At 40.3% G+C, this 23,018-nt stretch overlaps 1 protein-coding gene across 1 annotated transcript in view; it reads left to right on the forward strand.

The window, feature by feature from the left end:
- The window catches only part of LOC137811156 (putative methyltransferase PMT20), a 50,835-nt gene extending 34,866 nt beyond the window's left edge, over positions 1 to 15,969 (forward strand). Inside the window, exon 7 of the mRNA XM_090298461.1 lies at positions 15,857 to 15,969. Within this exon, the coding sequence (XP_090154587.1) occupies positions 15,857 to 15,938 (82 nt within the window). The 3' untranslated portion in view covers positions 15,939 to 15,969. The remainder of the gene's footprint in view (positions 1 to 15,856) is intronic.
- The last annotated feature ends 7,049 nt before the right edge of the window (positions 15,970 to 23,018 follow it).

Below are 23,018 nucleotides of genomic sequence, written 5' to 3' on the forward strand. Positions count from 1 at the left end.
ATAGAACATGTGGTAAAGTTTGGAACACTTTAGATATTGTAGTAATCTAACAATTAAAAATAAATTACTCACTCACACTCACTTTTTATGTTTGTTTTATATACTTTGCGGATAAATCTTAAAAATGACCTTATGTTTCATTTTTTAGAAGTCAACTCTTTTGAACTACAATAGATATCAAATGAAAATCTTGATTTCAAAATAAATGGTTCTTTTATATATTACAGATGTTATGAGACTCAAATTTTCTTAAAGTTACCAGTCAAAGGTTTACCTTGATTTTTTCTTTTCTTAAGTTTACTTTCAAATTTTTTTGCTTCTTTATTTTTAAATAAGTCCATTAAATTTTACATTAATTACTTCATGTCAAATTTATATCCCAAAATTTATATGTATTTTATATTTTATATGTCATTTGCAAAAGTTAAATAAGTATTTTTTTTCTTTACTCGATTATTATTTTTCTCTTTTTTTCAATTATTTCTTAACTTTTTCAAATAATTTTTTTAATATTAAACACTTTAATCAACTAATAAATTTAATTTAATTAACTTATATCAAAATTTAAATTTCACTATGAAATAATTTTTTCAAAACTAATATATTTATTACAATATTATAATTCAATAAATTTAAAATAAATAAATCTATACACATAATAAAAAAATTTAAAGAAATTTAAAAGGTGATATCTGTGTCGGCCTGACCGATGAATCAAATAATCATTTTTTTGGATATGTAATGAAAGTTATGGTGAACGCATAATCAAATTATTTCTGTCACATGCGTCGATCTGGCCGACACAAATTTATTATTTTTTTTCACTTTCTTTTCACGTCCTCCATGCGTCGGCTGGTCCCCACAACATCTTTTTGCGATGAATTTGCGTGAGTTTGGTCGACGCAACTTGCATCCACTATTGGCCGACACAAGTTTTACGCGGTTAATAACACATTTTCTTGTAGTGAGACAATTTGCTCTATTGTGACCTTCGCTCCTACAGTAAGAGCATTTGTTTGACTTATTTAGAAGTAGTTCATTCCTTTAATTATGTATACCATTAGTTGTTATTTTTTATAGGCAAGAAGCAATAAAATTAAAAAGGCAATTTCAGGGGTGGTTCAACCCTTATACAGAAAATAAAGGTTCAAAAATATCTTTCCTAAAACACACTAATCCAAAATGAGACCTCCTATTATCCGAGCCAACCCTGCTACTAAAAAACAAAAAGAACAAGGATCAACCCTTAGAGATTTTAAATCGAATTCATGCATATCAAAGTTTCTAGACACTAGTCAGAGAACAAGAAACTCGTTGACCGTATATTAGAAGAGATCCAGGACCAAACCTTTACCTGTGCTAGGAAGAAACACCAGTGTGGTCAACCACTCCACCTTTAAATAAGCAATTATTCTTGTGTCTCCAAATCTCGCTAACCAACATTATCCAGATGTTACCCATAATAAGATTCACTGAATTGGACGCATCCAAAATTTTAAAATATTCAAAGTGTAGACCCAGAACCATAAGGTCAACTGATCTAACTCCTAGCCATTCATAGCAAAGATTCCAAACAGCCAAGCGACTCTATATCCAAAAAACAAATGTTCTATTGACTCCTCTGACTATCTACACAAACTGCAAAGATTACTCTCGACCCTCATCCCTCTTCTCTCCAGATTTGCTTTAGAAGCAACTTTAATCTCAATCGCCTCCAAGCTGTGACATGAGCTGAAGGAAGTGCCTTAATCTTCCAGAAAAACTTGTAGAATCTTGAGTCTTCCTTGCCTCTGTCTCCCTTTAACCTTCGGTAAGCAGACTTAACTGAAAACACATCTGAATCACTATCCTTTCAAACCCATTTGTCCTCTTTTTCCAACTCGAGCCGCTTGTTGGAGATCATCTCTAAGAGTTCACTTGCTTGTTCCTCCTCCCAAGCAAAAAAACTCCTTCTCCACCTTAAGTTCCACTCCCAGGCCCTATTAACCCATAATCTGCAATCACATAAATTCGCCTCCTTGGAGCCAGACAAAGAGAATAACCTCGAAAATCTATCTTTCAAGTCTCCTGAGACTGCCCAACTATCTGACCAAAACGAAACATCTCTCCCGTTTCCTACCTCCCAGTTCAAACAGTCTTCAAACTTCCCTCTCCATTCCTCAAACCTCTAGATCATCCTCATATCTCTCCACCACAAGGAAACCTTGGTATTATTTGACTGCTTCGTTGACCTCCCTCCACAACCCCCCTTATCCAGGCGCCAAATCCATTTTCCCAACAAGGCCAAATTAAAACTCCTCACGTTGATAATACCGAGCCCTCCCGCTTCCTTGGATTTCAGACCTTATCCCAAGCAACCCATGCGATCTTTCGCCCTTCTGATCCCTAGCCCCACAAAAAATTCCTTTGCAGGTGCACGATTTTCTTTAACACATTAGACGGCAACTTGAATAGGGAAACATAGAACAAAGGTATTGATGATAAAACCGACTTAATCAAGCATATCCTCCCAGCTAATGATATGTATCTACCCTTCCACCTTGCTAGCCTGGTTCTTATTCTATTAACCACTTCATCCCAGAACACACCCCTCTTGTGACACCCCCTACTAGCATCCCCAAATATTTGAAAGGAGTTTTCATCACTTTACAATTTAATATTGTCGCGGAACGTAGAATCTCCGTCTGGTCCACCCTCACCCCTCGGAGTCTACTCTTGAAAAATTCACCTTAAGGCCAGATGCCAACTCAAAAACAGTTCAACATAACCTTTATGTTAAAAACACTTTTGATATTTTCCTTACAAAAAAACAAAGTATCATCAGTGTACTATACCATGTTTACCTTTACCAACTTTTTCCCAATCTTCAGGCATTACACCAGATCTTTCTCATCCGCAGTCTTAGACACCCCAGCTAGACCTTTTGCCACTATTAGAAACAAAAATGGAGCTAAAGGGTCGCCTTGTCTCAAACCCTTCTTCAGAATGAATTCCTTAGTGGGACTCCCGTTAACAAGAATAGATACTGACGCTGATTCCAAACACGCTTTAATCCAAGAAATCCACCTTTCACAGAAACCGAGTCTTCCTAACATGTAATAGATAAAGTCTCATCTCACGGAGTCGTAAGCCTTCTCATAATCCACCTTGCAAAACACACAACTTTTCTTCTTCCTCTTCATCTCTTCAAAGACTTCATTAGCTACGAGAATACTGTCCAGAAGTCCCCTTCCCTCAAGAAAAGCGGATTGCCTAATATCGATGACTTTGTTGATCACCTTCTTCAGTCTGATAGACAAAACCTTCAAAATAATTTTATACATACATCCTACCAGCGATATCGGTCTGTAATCGTTAAGCTGTTGCGGGTTATCCATCTTAGGTATTAAATATATGAAAGAAGCGTTTGAGCCCTTAGGCCACTTGTTGTTGACCATAAAATCATTTACTGCCGAGACAATATCTTCCTTGAGGTTATCCCAACTGAATTTAATGAAACTAAAATTGAATCCGTCAGGACCGGGACTCTTTGAAAAATTGCAACTCCAGACAACGTTCTTGACATCCTCCTCAGAGACCATTCCAACCAGCAACTCGTTATCTTCTCCAGAAATGGTGTTGAACTTAACATTGTCCAACCTAACCATGGGCTCAGACTCCCCAGCAAATCTATCTTCGAAAAAATTTCCAACATTTGTTTTTACCACCTCCTTATCATCACACCACTGACCATTTACTACTACTTCATTAATCCCGTTTTTATTCTCTTCCACTTCACAGACGAATGGAAAAATTTAGTATTTAAGTCTCCTTGGTTCAATCACTTTTGTCTTGCTTTTTGATGTACGACCTTTTCTTGTTTGAACAAGTTCCGACTTTGTTCAGCCAGCAAAAATTTCTTCTCCTCCCGCTCGAACTCGTCTAAATCTCTTTCGTCATCTCTTGCGTCCAACTCTTGAATTTTCTTTTGTAATAAAACCCCTTCTTGATGTTTCCGAAAACCTCTCTATTCCACCTCTTCATATATGTTTTTAACTTTTTCAATTTTTCTTTTAATACTTACATCCCTCCACCAAGCACCTCATAACTTTGCCCCTTGTAATTTGACTATAAGATCACTATAATAATTTAAAAAAACATTTCAACATAATATAAATACGGGAAACCTCTAGTGATATATTTTCTTAATCTTATGTTCATCACTAAGAGGATTAACTGAATCCCTTAATCCTGATTTTTCATTTTCCTTAGGTATCGTTCAAGTTCAATATTTTGTTTTTCTTATAATAATTAATCATCCCTTTCAACCTAATGCTTCAATTTTTCAAAAATGAAACTACAGAAATATAGAAAAGTTTCAAAATTCTATGGAAGATGAAATTATACAAGAAAATAAATAAAAATATTAGCAAAAAGAAATATTTCAAGGATTATAATGAATTGTAGAAATAAAATATATACCAAATGTATAATAGATATCAATCTCATCCACTATTATAGAAGGTTAAGATATTTAAAAGTTGAAAATTAAAAAAATAACTATTCTGAAAGTCATTCTCATTCGATAACCCATTTTCCTTTTATCCAAATCTAAAATGAAAAAAGAAATTTCAAACAACTAAATCAAACAAAATACTTTTATTCATTTCAGAATCATGGCTATCAGAAGAGCCATTAGATTTTCTTTCGTGCACTCATATAAATATAACAATCACGGGAAGAACAAAAAATTATTAAAAGAAAGTACTTATCAAAACTATTGTATATAAAATAAACATGTATCACTTTCATCATTGATGCTTGGCACATTAGACACTTTCTTCTACTTTGGTTCAAATCATTTGCACATCTTGAACATGTTTCACATCTGCAAGACAAATACAACATCGATGTGTAAGTGATTTACATCAGGTACAAAGAAAATTAATAATTTGTAAAAGTAAGACTCGTCAACAAAAGTTGAAACTTAAAGAGATGAATATACAATAAAATCAATCTTTCACATTTTTCTGTAATCAACAACAAAGAGAAGCACTCACCATGTGCCTTCAATAGCGACATCGAAAGTTGTCGCGCAAGTCCTTGGCTCAAGTTATAAACATTTAGAGTAACCCTTTGACCCTCCTGCAGCCAAATATCAAATTTTAGATGTTAGGGAGAAACATAAAATTATGAAAACACACACATCCGAAAATATCACTGATACCACATACTAATGGTAAAGTTCATATATTTTAGAAAACAACTAACCTTGTCATCTCTCTTTGTTGCTTTCAGTGAAATCTGAAATAACATGAGCGAATATGCAATCATAGAAAAAAAATGTCAAATATCAAAATAAGTAAAAATTATAAATTATTATAGTTTAAAAAAAAAGTAAAAAAAATAGGGTCATCCAACCAACGTGGTAGACAAAATAAAATTTAGCATTGAAAATAAATACTACATTGACATTTATAAAATTTAAATGACACTTAAAAGAAAGTATTGAAGCATAACATATGAATTCTCGGTGAGTGATATTGGTGAAAAAATTTGAGAGAAGAAGTCATCGGAGATTCCTTGATTGGCCAACGAAATGAATGAATCGTTCTATTTTTTCTTTGTGCCTGTATGGGAGATTTAAAAACAAAGAAACCATAAAGCCAAGTGATAATAAAGTAAAACACCTTACATGAAAATGTGTCTCTCACTGTAGTGGCATAATCTATCTAATACTAGGAAGATGATGTGGGTGGGGACTGATCCTGCCTGTTGACTAGGACGCTAGAGCCTTGCCTCGTCAAACCTGGATCGACTTTGCGTCGTGTTAGTCTCCGTCCTTCACCTTGATTCACCTCAAGAACCTGCAAAAGACAGAACGGCGCCGCTGCGGCCGATCACGCTCCGACGCCCAAGTCAGCGACTGAACCACCAAAATACTAAGAGAAATCTAGGAACTTCAAGAACCGTGCAAAATTCTCTCTCAGCGTACTCAAGTTCTCGTAAGCGTAAAAGAAGTAATCTAAAACGCGCGTACCTCAGAAGTTCGTTAGAATCTCTTATATACCTGTGCACTTTCTCTCTCCTGACAGTTACACATCTAGACACGTGGCTCGTATCCAGCTGTACACGTGTCACCATCTGGAGCATCCTTGACTTGGGCGCCACTTCTTACTCTTCAGGCTTTTCGGCTAAGTTACTTATCCAAGAAACAACTCAGCGCATAACTGCCTTGGAGCGTGATCTCTTCTGCGTGGTGAATACGGGTGCCTTCATACACACCTTCCCTGTGGTCTCGCTGGCCGCCTTCATGATCTACTTCACTTGCTTCATCGTGCATGCTCGGGTAAGCTGTTCCTCGACCTCAACCTCTGGCTAGCTAGGGAATGACTACCTGACGACTTTGTCCTCTGCTTCGAAAGCCTGGAACAAGCTTCCTTGATCCTTCGGCGACGTCCTTCTTTCGGCGATCTCTAACCATGTGGTCGTCTGGGTTCGCATCCGGCGACTTCATCTTAAACCCGGTGACCGCCGGTTTAGGTATGCTAGAGATCGGAGCACGCCAACTTAAGGACTGGCGACTACACGAGCCCCCCGACTTCCTTCCCTTCTGCCAGCCACGAGCCCTGCTCAACACGCTTACATAATAGCTTGCTGCCACGTCATCAATCCCGACTACCTGGGCGGTACACAAGCCCCCTAGTCTTAAGCGAAGACTTGTCCAATCATTCTTTTCACTGCCTCAGCTTTTAATCTCGCCTCCTCCCTGACCTCATCCAGCAAATCCAGATTCAACCTTCTTTCCTCATTCGAGTCTTCCGCTATAAAGTTCTGGAATCTCGGCGAGCTCTCCTGGATTTCCACTGGAATCATTGCGTCGCATCCATAGAGCAAGCTTATCGGGGTCTCATGGGTTCCTGACTGCTCGGTGGTGTGGTACGCCCAAACTATACGGGGTACCTCCTCAGCCCACGATCCCTTGGCTTTCTCTAGTATTCTCTTCAAGCCTCTTAGCAATACCCGATTGGCGGACTCTACTTGGCCATTTGTTTGGGGATGCTCGACGGATGCAAACACTTGTTGAATTCCTACCTCTTCGCACAGCTTCTTCAACAGGTGACTTGCAAACTGAGTCCCGTTGTCTGACACCAGGCGCTTAGGCACACCAAACCGGCACACGATGTTCTTCCATACAAAACTCTCGATCTTGTGTGCGGTGATCTGAGTTACTGGTTCTGCTTCGATCCACTTGGTGAAATATTCAATCGCCACCACCAAGTACTTCATCTGCCTGATCACCAATGGGAATGGTCCCAGAATGTCGATCCCCCACGTATGAAACGACCAAGGGCTGTAAATCGACTTCAACTCTTCGGGAGGCGCTTTGTGCCAATCGGCGTGCTGCTGACATTGCTTGCAGCACTGCGCATACTTCTTGCAGTCCTCCCTCATTGTTGGCCAGTAGTAACCTGCACAGAGTGTTCTTGCGGCCAGCGCTCGACCCCCGACGTGACTTCCGCATATCCCTTCATGGAGCTCGGTCATGATTCTTGTACATTTCTTTCCGTGCACACATTCCAGGAGTGGGTGTGTGAACCCAAACCTATACAGCTCACCATCAATCATTGTGAACTTGCTAGAGTTCTTCTTTATCTTCCTAGCTTCCGCCGGATCCAGCGGGAGAAGGCCATCTGCCAGGCATCGCTGGTACTGTGTTATCCACGTGTCTGGCTTATGCGTAGTGCAGACCTGCGTCATGTTCACCCCCTCCCCCCGACATGCTCTTATTCTCGGCGATCTCAAGGTCTCCTGAGTCAAAGACTTGTGACTCCTCGCCGCTTTCTCCGTCGACTTGCTTATTTGAAGAACCAGGTGATCTACCACAAATGCTCTAGGCGTCTTCAGAGTTTCTTGGATCACCGTCCTCTGCCTACCCCCCTTGCCCGAACTGGCGAGCTTAGCTAGCAAGTCTGCTCGGGCATTCTGCTCTCTGGGCACATGCACCACTTCAAAGGAGACAAAGGAACTCTTCAACTCCTGCACATACTCCAGGTAAGCCGCCATTTATGGATCCTTGGCCTGGAACTCGCCTGTTACTTGTCCCGTGACCAACAGCGAGTCACTCTTAGCCATCAACACCCTAGCTCCCATCTCCTTGGCCAGCAAGATTCCAGCGATCAGCGCCTCATATTCTGCTTGGTTGTTGCTGGCTTTGAAGGCAAACCTCAGTGACTGTTCAATCAGCACACCGTTGGGCCCTTCCAGGATGACTCCAGCACTGCTACCCTGCTGGTTCGACGATCCATCCACCGAGAGCACCCAACGGAAATCATCCCCCTCAACTCGCGCTGCTTCTGACGAGAGCTCGACCACGAAATCAGCGAAAATCTGCCCCTTGATCGGACCTCGGGGCTCATACTTGATATCGAACTCCGACAGCTCCACCGCCCACTTCACCATCCTCCCAGCTACATCAGGCTTCTTCAGGACTTTCCGGATGGGCAAGTCGGTCATCACCAGTATGGTAAAACTGTGGAAATAGTGGCGCAACCTTCTCGCCGAAAATACCACAGCCAGCGCAGCTTTCTCCAAGGCCTGATACCTCACCTCCGGGCCCTGCAACACCTTGCTGACGAAGTAAATAGGCTTCTGAGCCTGGTCTTGGTCTTGGGCGAGCACCGCACTCACCGCCCTCTCAGTCACAGCAAAATACAACCTGAGAGGGGTTCCCACCAACGGTTTGCACAGAACCGGCGGGCTCGCCAGGTACTCTTTAAGTTTGACGAAGGCCTCTTCACACTCCTTCGTCCAGGCAAACTTATTGTTCCGCCTTAAACACTGAAAGTACGGATGGCCCTTCTCTCCGCTAGCCGACACGAAACGAGACAGGGCGGCCATCCGACCTGTAAGTTGCTGCACCTCCTTCACGATAGCCGGGCTCCTCATCGCCAAGATGGTAGCACACTTATCAGGGTTGGCCTCTATTCCTCTCTCAGTTAAGAGGAATCCCAAGAACTTCCCTGCATCCACGCCAAAAATGCACTTCTCGGGGTTCAGCTTTAACCTGAACTTGGCGATTGTGGAGAACAACTCCTCCAGGTCCGCAACGTGCTTGCTCTTCTCCGGCGAGGTCACGACCATATCATCCACGTACGCTTGCACATTCCTCCCCAGCATTGGTGCAAGTACCCTATCCATCAACCTTTGGTACGTGGCCCCCGCGTTCTTCAGCCCAAAGGGCATCACCTTGTAGCAGTAGCACGATCTCTCGGTCATGAAGGCGGTCTTCTCTTCATCCATGGGATGCATCTTTATCTGATTGTACCTCGAGAAGGCGTCCAGGAAGCTCAGCAACTTGCACCCTGCAGCACTGTCGACCAGGGCGTCTATGCTTGGCAAAGGATACGAATCCTTTGGGCAAGCCTTGTTCAGGTCAGTGAAATCGACGCACATGCGCCACTTTCCATTGCTTTTCTTCACCAGCACGACATTGGCCAACCACTCAGGGTATTGGACTTCCCTGATGTGGCCTGCGGCGAGTAGCTTCTGTGTTTCATCCCTGATCGCCTGCCTTTTCTCTCCTCGTTGAACTTCCTTCTTCTCTGTCGCACTGGTCTGACCTGGCTGTCCATTGCTAGATGGTGGCACAAGAAGTCGGGGTCGATTCCCAGCATGTCTGAAGCAGACCATGCAAAAGCATCAAGATGCCGTTCTATCACCTTGGCGATCTGGTCTTGGAGCTCAGCCTCCAAGGATCTTCCCAATTTGAAGACCTTTCCCCCGATCTCCCTTTCGAGCCACTCCTCGACGGGTTTGGGTCTAGCTTCCCGGGCGATCACCGCCCTGGCGATTCCCAGCTCCCTCGCTTCCTCTGGGCGGTTCCTCGCCTCTTCTTCCCGATCGGCGTTCTCTCCCTCAGCCTCAGCATCCATCATGGCGACGTCGCCTCCGGCGGCCACCTCCATCGCCACATCAACTACTCGCCATTCTGTTGGCTTGGGCTTCACACCGGGAGGCGGCGTTGTAATGTAACTCACTGACCTCTTATTCTTGAGGCTATTCTCATAGCATTTCTTCGCTTCTTTCTGGTCAGATTTGATGGTGATCACCACCCCCTCCATTGACGGCAACTTCACCTTCATGTGCCTGGTTGAAGGCACAGCTCCTATCCTGTTGAGTGTTGGTCTTGCCAACAGGATGTTGTATGCTGAGGGAGCATTCACGACGAGGTACTTGATTTTCTCCGTCCTCGAGCCCGCCTCATCCGTGAATGTAGTTCTTAATTCTATGTACCCCCTGACCTCCACCTGATCGCCAGCGAACCCGTACAAGCACCCTCCATAGGGCCTCAGCTGGTCAAGGGGCAACTGCAGCTGTGTGAAAGTCGGCCAGAACATCACATCTGCCGAGCTTCCTTGGTCCACCAGAACCTTGTGGACCTTCCTTCCCGCCGTAACAAGAGAGATGACTATTGGATCGTTGTCATGAGGCACAACGTCCCTGAGATCTTCCCTGGTGAACGTGATGTCCACATCTGGCGAGTGGTCCTCGAACATGTCCACCGTCATCACAGACCTCGCATATCTCTTCCTCTGCGACGCGGTGCATGCACCACCCGAGAAACCTCCCGCGATGGTGTGGATCTCTCCATGAGTGGGCATCTCATGCTGCTGAGCCTCACCACCCGCTGGCTGGGAGCTCGACGCGCCCCCGTTCTCCTGTCCAGCAGGTAATCGTTCAGGAAACCGCTCTTGACCAGGTCGTCGAGCTGGTATCCCAATGCTAAACACGAATCCACGGTGTGACCAAAGCCCTGGTGGAATTCGCATCAGGCGTCTGGCTTTGGTCCCAACACCTTGTCGCCCACTTTCTCGGGTGCCTTGAGCCTGGCTGCTATATTGGGGATGACGATCAGGTCCGCCAACCCCATGACAAACTTATGCTTTGGCGGGCGATTGTACTCCCTGGAGCGCCCTGGGCCCTTGCCCTTATTTTTCCTTGGATCATAAGGATGGCGGGTCCTCTGATCCCTCTTGGCCGCCGCTGTCTCCAGCACTCTCTGTGGCTGGATTTTGGTATGGGCACGTGGCCTAACGGAGGCCACGCTCCCTCTCTTCTCGGCGACCTCGCTCTCATCGGCGATGTGGGCCACCGCAAGTCACCTAACCTCAGCAAACGTGGCGGGGTGAGCCCTGATCAGTGCCTCGCAGAAAGGTCCTGGCAGCACGCCCTTTTTGAAGGCGTATACCAACATCTCTTTGTCCTTGGCTGGCGAGCGGACCATCTGCGCTCCAAAGCGATTCAAGTAGTCCCTGAGGGACTCTCCCTGGTACTGCCTTATGTCGAACAGATCATAAGACACCCTAGGCGGCGCCTTGTTCACTATGTACTGCTCGACGAAAAGCTTCGAAAACTGCTGGAAATTGGTTATGTGACCGGTAGGCAGGCTCACAAACCATTCCAGCGTTGTTCCCTGGAGCGTGCTCACGAACATCTTGCAATACACAGCATCCGAGCCTCCTGACAACATCATCTGCGTGTGGAACCTGGTGAGATGCGCCTCAGGATCCTCCACGCCGGTGAAAGTAGCCTTCACGGGTACCACACTCGCAGGGATAGGCGTGTCTGTGATCGCCCGAGCAAATGGCATGGGGAAAACGCGAGGTGGCGACGACGGCGCGACCTCTTCAGCGACTGGGCGCCCTCTCTGCTCCTGAAGAGCTTAGCGCAATTCCTCAGTTACTTTGCTGAGCTCTTCATTCCTGGCCTGAGAGGCGACCAGGTCCTCATGCATCTTTGTCTGCTCTATGCGTGAGGCTTCCACATTCGCCTGCAGCGCACGCATGATCTCCACCATCTGCGCCATAGTCATGGCGCCTTCAGTAGCAACTGGCACAACTTGACTTGAACGGTTGCTTCTCATCTTTCTCATGAAAACTTAGCAGATCACAATGAGCGACGAACAAAACCTCCTTCAGCAACGATCGATCCAGCAATCCATCGGTCAGAACTTCGTAAACTCCAAAGAACTTCAAGAACGCGAACTCAATCAGCAAAAACCTTCGCAGAAACTCGCAGCTCCACCGCGAACCACCGCTTCTCCACCAAAACCTCTGATTCACCGGTCGAAGATCCGAACAAACGGCGAAGCTTCGATTTCACCGATTAAAACTCGCGTAAACAGCGAAAAACTTCTCCTCACCGAACAAGAACTCACACGAACGGGGAAAAACCTCAATTCTTCGAACAGAACCTCGAACGAACGGTGGAAAACACGAATCTACCGAACAAAGCTTGAATGAACGGCGGAAAATGGTTGCACCAGCACACAACCACACAGAAACTGCAAAACTCCAAGAACTTACGCTGTGGATGGGGACAGGTTTTACACGGCACCACGGTGGGCACCTGATGATCCTGCCTGTTGACTAGGACGCTAGAGCCTTGCCTCGTCAAACCTGGATCGACTTTGCGTCGTGTTAGTCTCCGTCCTTCACCTTGATTCACCTCAAGAACCTGCAAAAGACAGAACGGCGCCGCTGCGGCCGATCACGCTCCGACGCCCAAGTCAGCGACTGAACCACCAAAATACTAAGAGAAATCTAGGAACTTCAAGAACCGTGCAAAATTCTCTCTCAGCGTACTCAAGTTCTCGTAAGCGTAAAAGAAGTAATCTAAAACGCGCGTACCTCAGAAGTTCGTTAGAATCTCTTATATACCCGTGCACTTTCTCTCTCCTGACAGTTACACATCTAGACACGTGGCTCGTATCCAGCTGTACACGTGTCACCATCTGGAGCATCCTTGACTTGGGCGCCACTTCTTACTCTTCAGGCTTTTCGGCTAAGTTACTTATCCAAGAAACAACTCAGCGCATAACTGCCTTGGAGCGTGATCTCTTCTGCGTGGCGAATACGGGTGCCTTCATACACACCTTCCCTGTGGTCTCGCCGGCCGCCTTCATGATCTACTTCACTTGCTTCATCGTGCATGCTCGGGTAAGCTGTTCCTCGACCTCAACCTCTGGCTAGCTAGGGAATGACTACCTGACGACTTTGTCCTCTGCTTCGAAAGCCTGGAACAAGCTTCCTTGATCCTTCGGCGACGTCCTTCTTTCGGCAATCTCTAACCATGTGGTCGTCTGGGTTCGCATCCGGCGACTTCATCTTAAACCCGGTGACCGCCGGTTTAGGTATGCTAGAGATCGGAGCACGCCAACTTAAGGACTGGCGACTACACGAGCCCCCCGACTTCCTTCCCTTCTGCCAGCCACGAGCCCTGCTCAACACGCCTACATAATAGCTTGCTGCCACGTCATCAATCCCGACTACCTGGGCGGTACAGGGACCATCTTCCATATTAAAGTTTTCTTTCTCTATTTGATGACTCTTTACGGCAAGTGCACCGCGTTTGTCAGAAGTAATAATTGTCCCTAAGGACGGATATCGATCCCACAAGGAACAGTGAATTATCGAGTACAATAATCGCTAAATATAAAAACAGAACAATAAAAAGAGTTTTGAATTAATTGTGTTGGCACTGATCAATCAATAAGAAAATAAATTGGTTGTTTCAAGTTGACAAAATAGGGATTATGTTTCATCTCTCTCACTCTTATGTATTTTGATTAGCATGTCAATATTAAGTTTCTTGATTGAAATTGATGCCCGTATAAAAATTATTTATATCGATTCCTCGCATATAAAATCCTTAAGAATGTTCCCTAACTATCGATCCCTCGCATAATTATAAGAACAACTTAGAACAAACACTAGTACAAAAATAAGAAAAGAACGCTTCTTATTTAATGCGGTTCAGCGCTTAAACGCATTCGTAAAAAACGCGGTGGCATTTTTGAAATTATTTTGATTTACAAATGCGGTTATTTAAATAACCGCATTTGTAAATCAAGAGCTTCCATTTACAAATGCGGTTATTTGAATAACCGCATTTGTAAATCAAAAAGTTTGATTTACAAATGCGGTTTTTAAGTTTAGCCGCATTTGTAAATGGTTTTTACCCTAAAAATTTTAGGCCCTCAACAGTTTCGTTCATTCTTCGTTTGCGCTCATATCTGTTCTTCGTTTTCTCTGGTTGCGAAGTTCTTCATTTTCGAAGGTACGTAACTGCATTGCCCCTTATTTTCTTGTTTCCATTGCTCCTAACAACTGCATTGAACTCCAATGGCTTTCACTTTCCATATTGCTTTCGTTTTTAATGGGTTTCGCTCTGCATTTTGAAGGTGTACTCTTCCATGGCTTCCGTCGCTGTCGCATTTCGCTCTCGCCGCTCCGCCGCCGCACTCGCCGCAGTTGCCGTGTTTCCTCTTCTCCCCTTCCACTCTTCACCAACAATGTGCCCCTAAAACCCCAGCTCAGTCAGAAGAATATACAAATGCGAGCTCATTCAAAAGAATATACAAATGCGGTTATTTCAAATAACCGCATTCGTAAATCGCATTTACAAATGCGGCTCTATAGCCGCATTTGTATTTCTTTGATTTACAACTGCGTGCTGATCAAATGCGGCTCTATAACCGCATTTGTAAATGTAAAATAACCGCATTTGATTAGCATTTCTGCGCTAGTGAAAGCTCAGACGTTAATGGCAATTAACATTTCAAGTCTATCCTAGCACTCAAATATGTTAAGTATTGTTGTTTAGGTCCAAACCTTAAAAATACCTCCCGGTCAGATTTAAGATTCTCAATTTGTCACGGAAAATTAAAAGTAAAACAACAATACCAATAATCAATCAAGAACTGAATATTAATATATAAGATATCACCTCCTCAATACATAAGAGTTTGAGCAGATTACTCCCAATCCCAAAGGGTAGAATTAGCCACACATACTTCTAGCATCTTTCATTTCTCCCAATTGAGTTACAATTCACTCTATGGTGTTTTCCTCTCAATCTGGCACACTAGGTTGAGCCTCTGACCCTCTATTTATACTAGTATTCTAGGGTTAGGTTGTTTTCTGTGTCGCACTAATGGGCTAAATGATAAAACAAAAAAAGGTTCAATCTTTCTTTGCATCTTTTTCCATTCTGGGACCTTCTAGCTTTCTCTTTTTAGCTCAAATTATTCTCCTTTACTCCAAATCTTCAATCTTCCCTATAAATCTGCAATTAACACCAAATTTGAGAATAAAATGTTCTTATTCAAATAAAGCTCATAAAAAAATGTAAAAAGGTATAAATTCATAAATTAAGGATTATTTTATATGTAAATTAGCAATAAATCCTCATAAGTGCCTATATTTTAATATGAAATGTTACTGAAATTAATAACTTATCACTATGCCAAACTACTTGGATTAATGCAATTTGAATAACTTTTTGAATATCCCAAACAATATATCATTTTCGTACAACAATGTCATCTGATGGTAGAAGTGATGATGTTTCAACCCTTGGTTCCCATTAAATGACTCTGGAGGTTTTTGGTGGGTTCAACCATCTAAATCTTGTTATTGTATTCGAGAGCGAGATTATGTGTGCAAAAGAAAACCTAGTGAAGGAAGACACAACAAATATCTTTAATTTTTTTATTTAATAAAGAAGAATATCAGTTTAAAACAGAAAAGTAAGGTACCAATCTCTCCACTTTCCTGCTAATGCGGTCCACGTCTAGCAACAAATATTTTTAATTTTTAATTCTTTATTTAATATAGAAGAAGATCAGTTTAAAACAGAAAAATAACGTACACATCTCTCCACTCTCCTACTACTGCAGTCCACATCTAGCGACAAATATTAACAAATATCTTTAATTTTAATATTTTATTATCAACCATAAGTTTATTACTTATGAATGTATTTGTGTCATTTCCTATGGTATGATATTTATTTGAGTTTTATTATTTGATAGGTGTGAGGCTTTTTCAACCTATCCTCGAACCTATGACCTCCTTCATCTTGATGGATTCTTCAGTGCAGAAAACCACAGGTGAATATGTAAACTTATTTACTCTCATTAGTAACTCAAATATGGACTCACTCTAAACTTCGATTATTGAATATGTTTCTGACAATAGTTGTTCCTTAACAGACGTGAAATGAAATATGTGTTGTTGGAGATGGACCGAATTTTAAGACCTGCTGGCCATGCTATCATTCGAGAGTCCACTTATTTTGTGGATGTTGTTGCTACTGTTGGGAAGGGCATGCGATGGATATGTCGCAAAGAAAAGACTGAGTATGGAGTTGACAAAGAGAAGGTTTTGATATGCCAGAAAAAGCTATGGCATTCATCCAACACAGGTTCAAGATGACAAACTCTGGAACCTCTGGAGTGGCTAGAATCGTAAATCCAGAAGCAGAAGTTAAGGGAACGACTTCAGAGCCACCCTCTACAAAACATTGATTCATTCTATAATTTAAGTCAAGAATCGGTCGATTTCATTTATCAGATGGAAAACTGGTAACTCAATAATCTGATTTTGTTAAGTTAATTATATAGAAAATTTTCATATAGATACTATTCTTTATATGGCATCAATTGTATCAGGTATCTCCCGTATATCTACTTTTTTGTTGTTGTGTAAAATCAAGTGAATTCATGTGAAAAAATGGAAGTTCTGAATTCTACAGAAAGCATATGATCTGCTACTATACATGAATTGGAATTCCTTAACAGAGAAAATACAATGTGTTGTATTAATGCTGGGTAGTATTGCATTAGTACTCTATGATAATTTAAAATTGAATGTCGTATTATAAAGATTTTTATTAATAACAGCAGAAGCAGCAACATAAAAACCATAAACAGATGAGAAGAAAATGGGAAGAGCAGAACAATTTTTCTTTTTTCCGCAATAATATCGTATACATAGCCACATGTTTCATTCATATCAAAGTGAAATTATTATCGTTGTCTAATTACAATACAGAGTCTCAAGACGTTCATTCTCCACTTACGTTGTATGTTATTTTGGGTGTATAAGTTGATATTTGCATTTTCTTTAATCAATTGAAGAATGAAAACCTCATTTCTGAATTTTCTTCTGTGTCTCGTATGACTCGCAAATTTCATTTTTCATGTTACGGGAAACATCAGGTTCAGGTAATATATCTTATTCTTAACAAAAGAAATGCATCAATAAATCAGTTTCATTATCATTTCTGATAAATATAATTTTCTTATTAAATTGCCTTTCAGTTATCTTATTAAAATTTCTCAAATAATTTTCTATTTCAAATTTGTGTTTCACAAAAAACATTTAAATATATCCAATATAATTATCTACTACGGTAAAAAAGTACCTTTGGTGATTGATGGTTGAATTTTACAAGTCCCTAAATGTTCAAGTAGATTAAGTCAAAAGATTGATTTACAATATGTGATTGAAATTACAAGATACATAAAATACAAGGTGGTTGCAATAAGTCCAGATGGAGAAGTGATAAGAAGAGTTTCTGGATGATGTTGTCTCGCTTGCACAGATTCTGATTGGTTCATCATTATGAGGGAGCAGGTTTGTAAGGGAGGGGGTTGGTGATCCAGAACTACAAGTCTTTCTGCAGTATAACTAAGGGTGCAGTAGCCTGGAAGCAATAAATGCTCAATATAGGAAGCAATAGAGGATTGGAGGTGCGGATTAATTTTGAGGTGGGGTGTGCGGTAGCAGTATGCTGAGGTAACTTTATAAAGTAGGTAGTTTGTGGACTAACGGAGTAGTACGGTGTTCTTACAGGGAGCTTGGCATAAATTCTGTCTCAACTGCTATCTGGTCGAGCTGGTGAGTGTCAATCCTCCACGGGAAGGTACTTTTCTCCTCTTATCTAGGTACTTGTTTGGCTAATTACTCTGCAAAGTTGGCATGGCTCTTGACGCATAGTAACTCAACTGCCAATGGGCTTAGTAATTGGCTGTGGTAAAACTGGATGGAAAGGGCTTGTGCTTGGGGTAAGGGTGAAGGTACATGGGTAGTGCAGATGGTGGTTTGGTCTTGTTCTAATGCAGGTTTGGGAGTGAGACCGTTGATGTTTCTGGAGGCATGTATGCTGAGAGCTTAAATCTTTGGGTGAAGCAAGGTGGCCTAATAAGTATAGGTCTGCTAGCTGGTGGGGACACTAGGCACATGGTTTTTTGTGGTTTCTGTTGCTTAACCAATAGGTCTGCAGCTTTAGTACTTTATTGGTTTGTTGAATAGAAGGTGGGGTTGATCTATGCACGAAGAGGTGATCTGTGTTGCTGCACTTGCTTATCTAAGTTTTTCATCAATTGTGGTGCTTTGCCTTTTGTGGCAGTTGACTTGAATGAATTTGATGGTGCAAAAGGTCAACTCAAACGGAACTCTAGTGTGAGGGTAAGCAAGTTGGGAGTAGTGTTACAAGGTAGTGAAGTGGTCTTGGAAACTGAAAGGCAGCAGAGGCAAGGATTCTCCTAGGTTGATCTAATGTGATTTATGCTGCTATGGTTGGTTATGTTGTAAAAGGAAGAGTGCTCTTCTCTAATCCCAGTAGCATGGCGTTTGCCCCTCTGCTGCTGTTTGTAGAAGTAGCAGCTTTGTTGGGATTGGCAGCCGTAATATGTTAGGACCGTGTGAGTCTAGTATGGCTGGGATGATCCTGGTTAGTGCGGAGATGAAAGTGCAGTTTGGGATGGGCTGCTGGTTCATGCAGCTGTTTATGGTTTGATGCTGGATGGGTTAGGACGGTCTGGTGGGGAAGTAGCTAACATCTTGGTGTGTGGGTGGATCGGTGTTTAGGTGATCCAAGGTTGGTTTGCTAAAGCATGGCACTGGAGTAGGGGTGTGCAAGTCACACGGTCTGGCACGGCCATTTGTTTGTGAATGAAGGCATTATGGATCCAGAACAGCATTATATTGCATTATAACGCTCAAGAGTTGCAGTTTAAGGTCGTGTCTTAATGTTGGTGTACTTTGCTTTGAAGTAAAAGAAGGAAAGGGAGTTTATTACTCCTACAGTAACCATCTAGTTTTGGTTTTTTCTGCTCTGTTATCTTCGTAGTAAGTGTGTATGTAGGCTGTTTCTATGTAGTATCTGTCTGATATGCGGGGCAAGGGAGTGTTAAGAGATCTATCTTTTAACCGTGTTATGTATTCTGCCCGTCTAAACTAAGAGTGTTCTTGTATACGGGTTGGGACACCCCTTAAGTGTCCCATTTTATTCCATTAATTCATTGTTGATAAAAAAAAAAATACAGGCAACATAGTCAGTCATTCTATAAGTAGAAATGTTTCTAAGCTTAAAATGTTACAAAGCATTAAGAGGATAAGAAGATTTCATGGTTGAAGAAAAATTGATTTGACTAAAATTGATTTTTATCTTTGATCAGAGTTTTAATCTCAGAATTTGAGTTAATCAGGACACTGCAATTTCATATTCTGTAGTAGCTGTGTTTGCATCACCTTATTCTTGAAATTTCTTTGAGTTCTTGTTTCTTCTTTTAGGGTAGATGCTTTTAAGGCATGCTTTCTTATTACAATGAAAACATTTAAACTAGCTTTTAGATTCATCTATGGATTTAGATCTATGCTTGTTTCATTTGGAATTTCTTTTTTCTAATCTTCCTCTCATAATGTTCAAACTTTCTGCATTATTTTTAGTTTTCATCTCTTCCGCTTTTTGAGATTTCTTTATTTGAATTGAGTACTGCACATGAAAAGTGATTGTTTGATCTCTTCCAAACGAAATAACATCCTATAAGTGTTCATATTAACTTGGTAGAGTATTAAAAAGAATATGAGCCTTATCTTCATTCTCCAATTTCATTTCAAGATTAAAAAGAATATGAGTATTAAAAACTTAGTAACTAACCATTTCTTATCGATATGCTTTGTTTCTCAAACGATATCTTGCAGCCTAGTAGATATATCCTTTTAGAATTGTAAACACAAACAATTGAATTCAAACTTTAAGCCTACACAGTTATTTTGAATAAAATTAATGAGTTTCTACACTAGTGTTAGTAAGCAATTTTTTCAAAATCAATTTTTATACATGTTAAATCACAAATCTCTCTTACCACTTAAACTTTCAAAACAATTCAGTAAACAATATTTGACCCTAAACAAATTGAAAACCAAAATTTATCCCAATTTGAGGCACATAACAGATAAAAATTTGAAATCACTTTGGAAAGTACCATCAATGACTACATTAAAAGAATGATGCATACCTAAGGATTGATCTTCTTAAAATCACTGTTAAGCTTATTCATAGCAACATGCATGCAATCCAGATCAGCCATGACAAAGACTTCAGCAAAATCCTCACGTGAGGAAAAAAGAGGTTAAAGAAAGAGGAGAAAAAAGAGGTTAAAGAAAGAATAGAAATGATTTTATATCAGACATTATATCACCTAGAAATTGCATATAAAAAACTGATTTCCTTTTACTACTTCTGTACAAAAGCATTAATCACAATATGTCTTAGATCATGTAATTTCGTCAATTCTTTGGGCAGCCTAAGTTGGCTCATATTTTGTAGTTTCAATATTTGCAATTTCGGCAACTGACAAATTAAGTTATTTAAGCTTGCTCCCGAACACCAACTCAAACTCAAGTATCTCAAATGTGCTAAATCCTTCAGTGGAGACAACAAAGAAGATGTTGTGTGTATGTAATGCTTGTAGATAGTGGATGGCAATTGACAAATATTACCAAAATCGAGAAAAGTCCGCAGGGATTCAACTTTCTTGAGAGCAGCCACATTGACATAGGCATCATAATTTAACAAGAGCAAATGGTGAACTCTAGTAGGCAACTGGGTGAAACTTCCTTTCTCAATAATCACACATAATAGACTGGGCAAAATCATGAAATAGATCATGCATCTTGCAACTTCTAATCATACCAAGCTCATCAAACACTACAAGAAAATCATGAAATAGAAACCAATTTTTAGAGACCAAAATAATTAGTTGCAATAGTAACTAAATTAAAGACCATTTTAAAAACTAAAAAAAAAATTGGTTTCTAAATTAGTTTCTATTATTGTTAAATAGTTTCTAAATTGGTATCTAATTAGCAACCAAGGTTTTTGAAACTAAATAATTTTTAAAATGGTTTCTAATTTAGTTATTATTGCAACTAATTATTTTGGTATCTAAAATTTGGTTTCTATTTCATGATTTTATTGTATTGAGACTTTGCTTCTTGAAAAAATATCTATGGTATAATTTTTTCCACACTTTATTTCCAACATCCTCCACTTCTACGTTTCCTTCAGATTTAATAAATTCATTAGCCATCCAGAGATGAATGAGTTCTTCCTTGACTATTTCAAAATCTTTGGGAAAAATTGCACAAAAAGAAAAGCATCTCCTCATAGACAACTCCAAATTAGAATAGTTCAGTTTCAAAGCACGCATAATAGAAATTTTCTCACGTATATTCCAAATCTCACTTTCCTTTACATTTTCCCATTGGTTTACCTCACTTTCATCACGCAGAAGGCTTCCCAGTGTTTTGATTGCAAGTGGCGAACCAACGCATTTTCTGACTATCTCTCTGCCAATTGTCACGAGCTCTTCTATTTCTTCTCTAATTTGTCCAAACGCATGGTGTTTGAACAATGACCAACAGTCGTCTCCTGACAATTCTTTCAAACGGTAAGCAGGATGCGTTCTCATGATGGAGGCAACTTCCTGCAGTCGAGTGGTGACCAAAATGGCAGGCTCCTTTTGCTCCCCTTACACTGCAACATCCCCTCTAACTCCTTCCACTTCTCTTGGTGTTCATTCCACACATCATCAAGAACAATTAAATACCTCTTGCTCTGCAATGCTTCTTCAACCTTTTTCCGTCTTGCTTCTAAATCACTGAGGTTGGGATTTTCAACAGTGCTACATTCTATTAGTCTGTAACTATATTTATACAACTTTTTTTTAAGACTTGTTTTCATGCATATTTCTTTGTTTATATTTTCTTCTTCATAGTGTGCATATGTCTATTTAGTAACTTATTGCATATGATAAGTGTTCTAGCTTATCAAAGTAATATTTTCTTGTATCATGTGTCTACTAGGAAAACATAATCGAATAAGACTTTTCACACCCAAATTTACATTTTGTTTGTGTTCGGAGAGTAGTGTTTTCGCGAGAAGAGAGGTAAGTTACTCTCTTCTTTGTATGAGCGATTGTGTGAAGAAATGGAGACACAATTTTCAGAGTGAATACATTTGGTTATCCTTGTGTTGTGTGAAAATAGTCGCGCAAAGACATGTGCAGGAGATGACATTAAAAATATACCCTCTCCTTTTTAAGAACCCCTTCTTGTTGAATTGATGTAACTATCAACAAGTAAACTTTCAAACACTTTTATACATGTTTTTACTTTGCATCATCCATGGTTGAAATGTGTTAACCATTTAACATTGTACTATTGATAATGGTAATATGGTCGCAATTTGTTTATTTGAATATATGGTTAATAGTGGTAACACTGACACATTTAGTGTAGTATGCATGACAATTTTCTTGAATTGAAAATGATTGCAGTGGAATCTTCAAATCTAAAAAATTAAAATCAGAGTGTGATTTACATGAAGATCAACTAGTCATAGTTTAGTTTGTTACACACTTTCATACCTACTCCTCATCATTTATAATCAGAGATTAATATACCAGAAATTTATGTCTTCATCGTGGTCAAATTAATAAAATAGTAAATAATTATCATGTTATAAGTTATCGATTGCATTCAATCAAATAAGAAAAAGAAACTTTGAAGTTTAAAAATTATGATTACTAAAAATAACTAAATTTGATTCGACTATGTTAATAAGAATGATATGATTTTTTTTATAACAATAAAACTTTTATTCAAATATACAAGAGATCAAAAATAATGAGTTATTATAGTAAATAAATTAGAGATCATTTTAGAGATTAAAAAATTTATTGATTTATAAATTAGTTTCTAATATTGATAAATAGTTTTTAAATTAGTATCTAATTAGCTACCAAAGTTTTAACTACCAATTATTTAGATACTAATTTAGAAACTATTTATCAATAATATAAACTAATTTAAAAATCAATAATTTTTTAGTTTTTAAAATTG

The sequence above is a fragment of the Phaseolus vulgaris genome, chromosome 2, assembly GCF_051622355.1.
Source record: "Phaseolus vulgaris cultivar YP4 chromosome 2, ASM5162235v1, whole genome shotgun sequence".
Taxonomy (NCBI): Eukaryota; Viridiplantae; Streptophyta; class Magnoliopsida; order Fabales; family Fabaceae; genus Phaseolus; species Phaseolus vulgaris.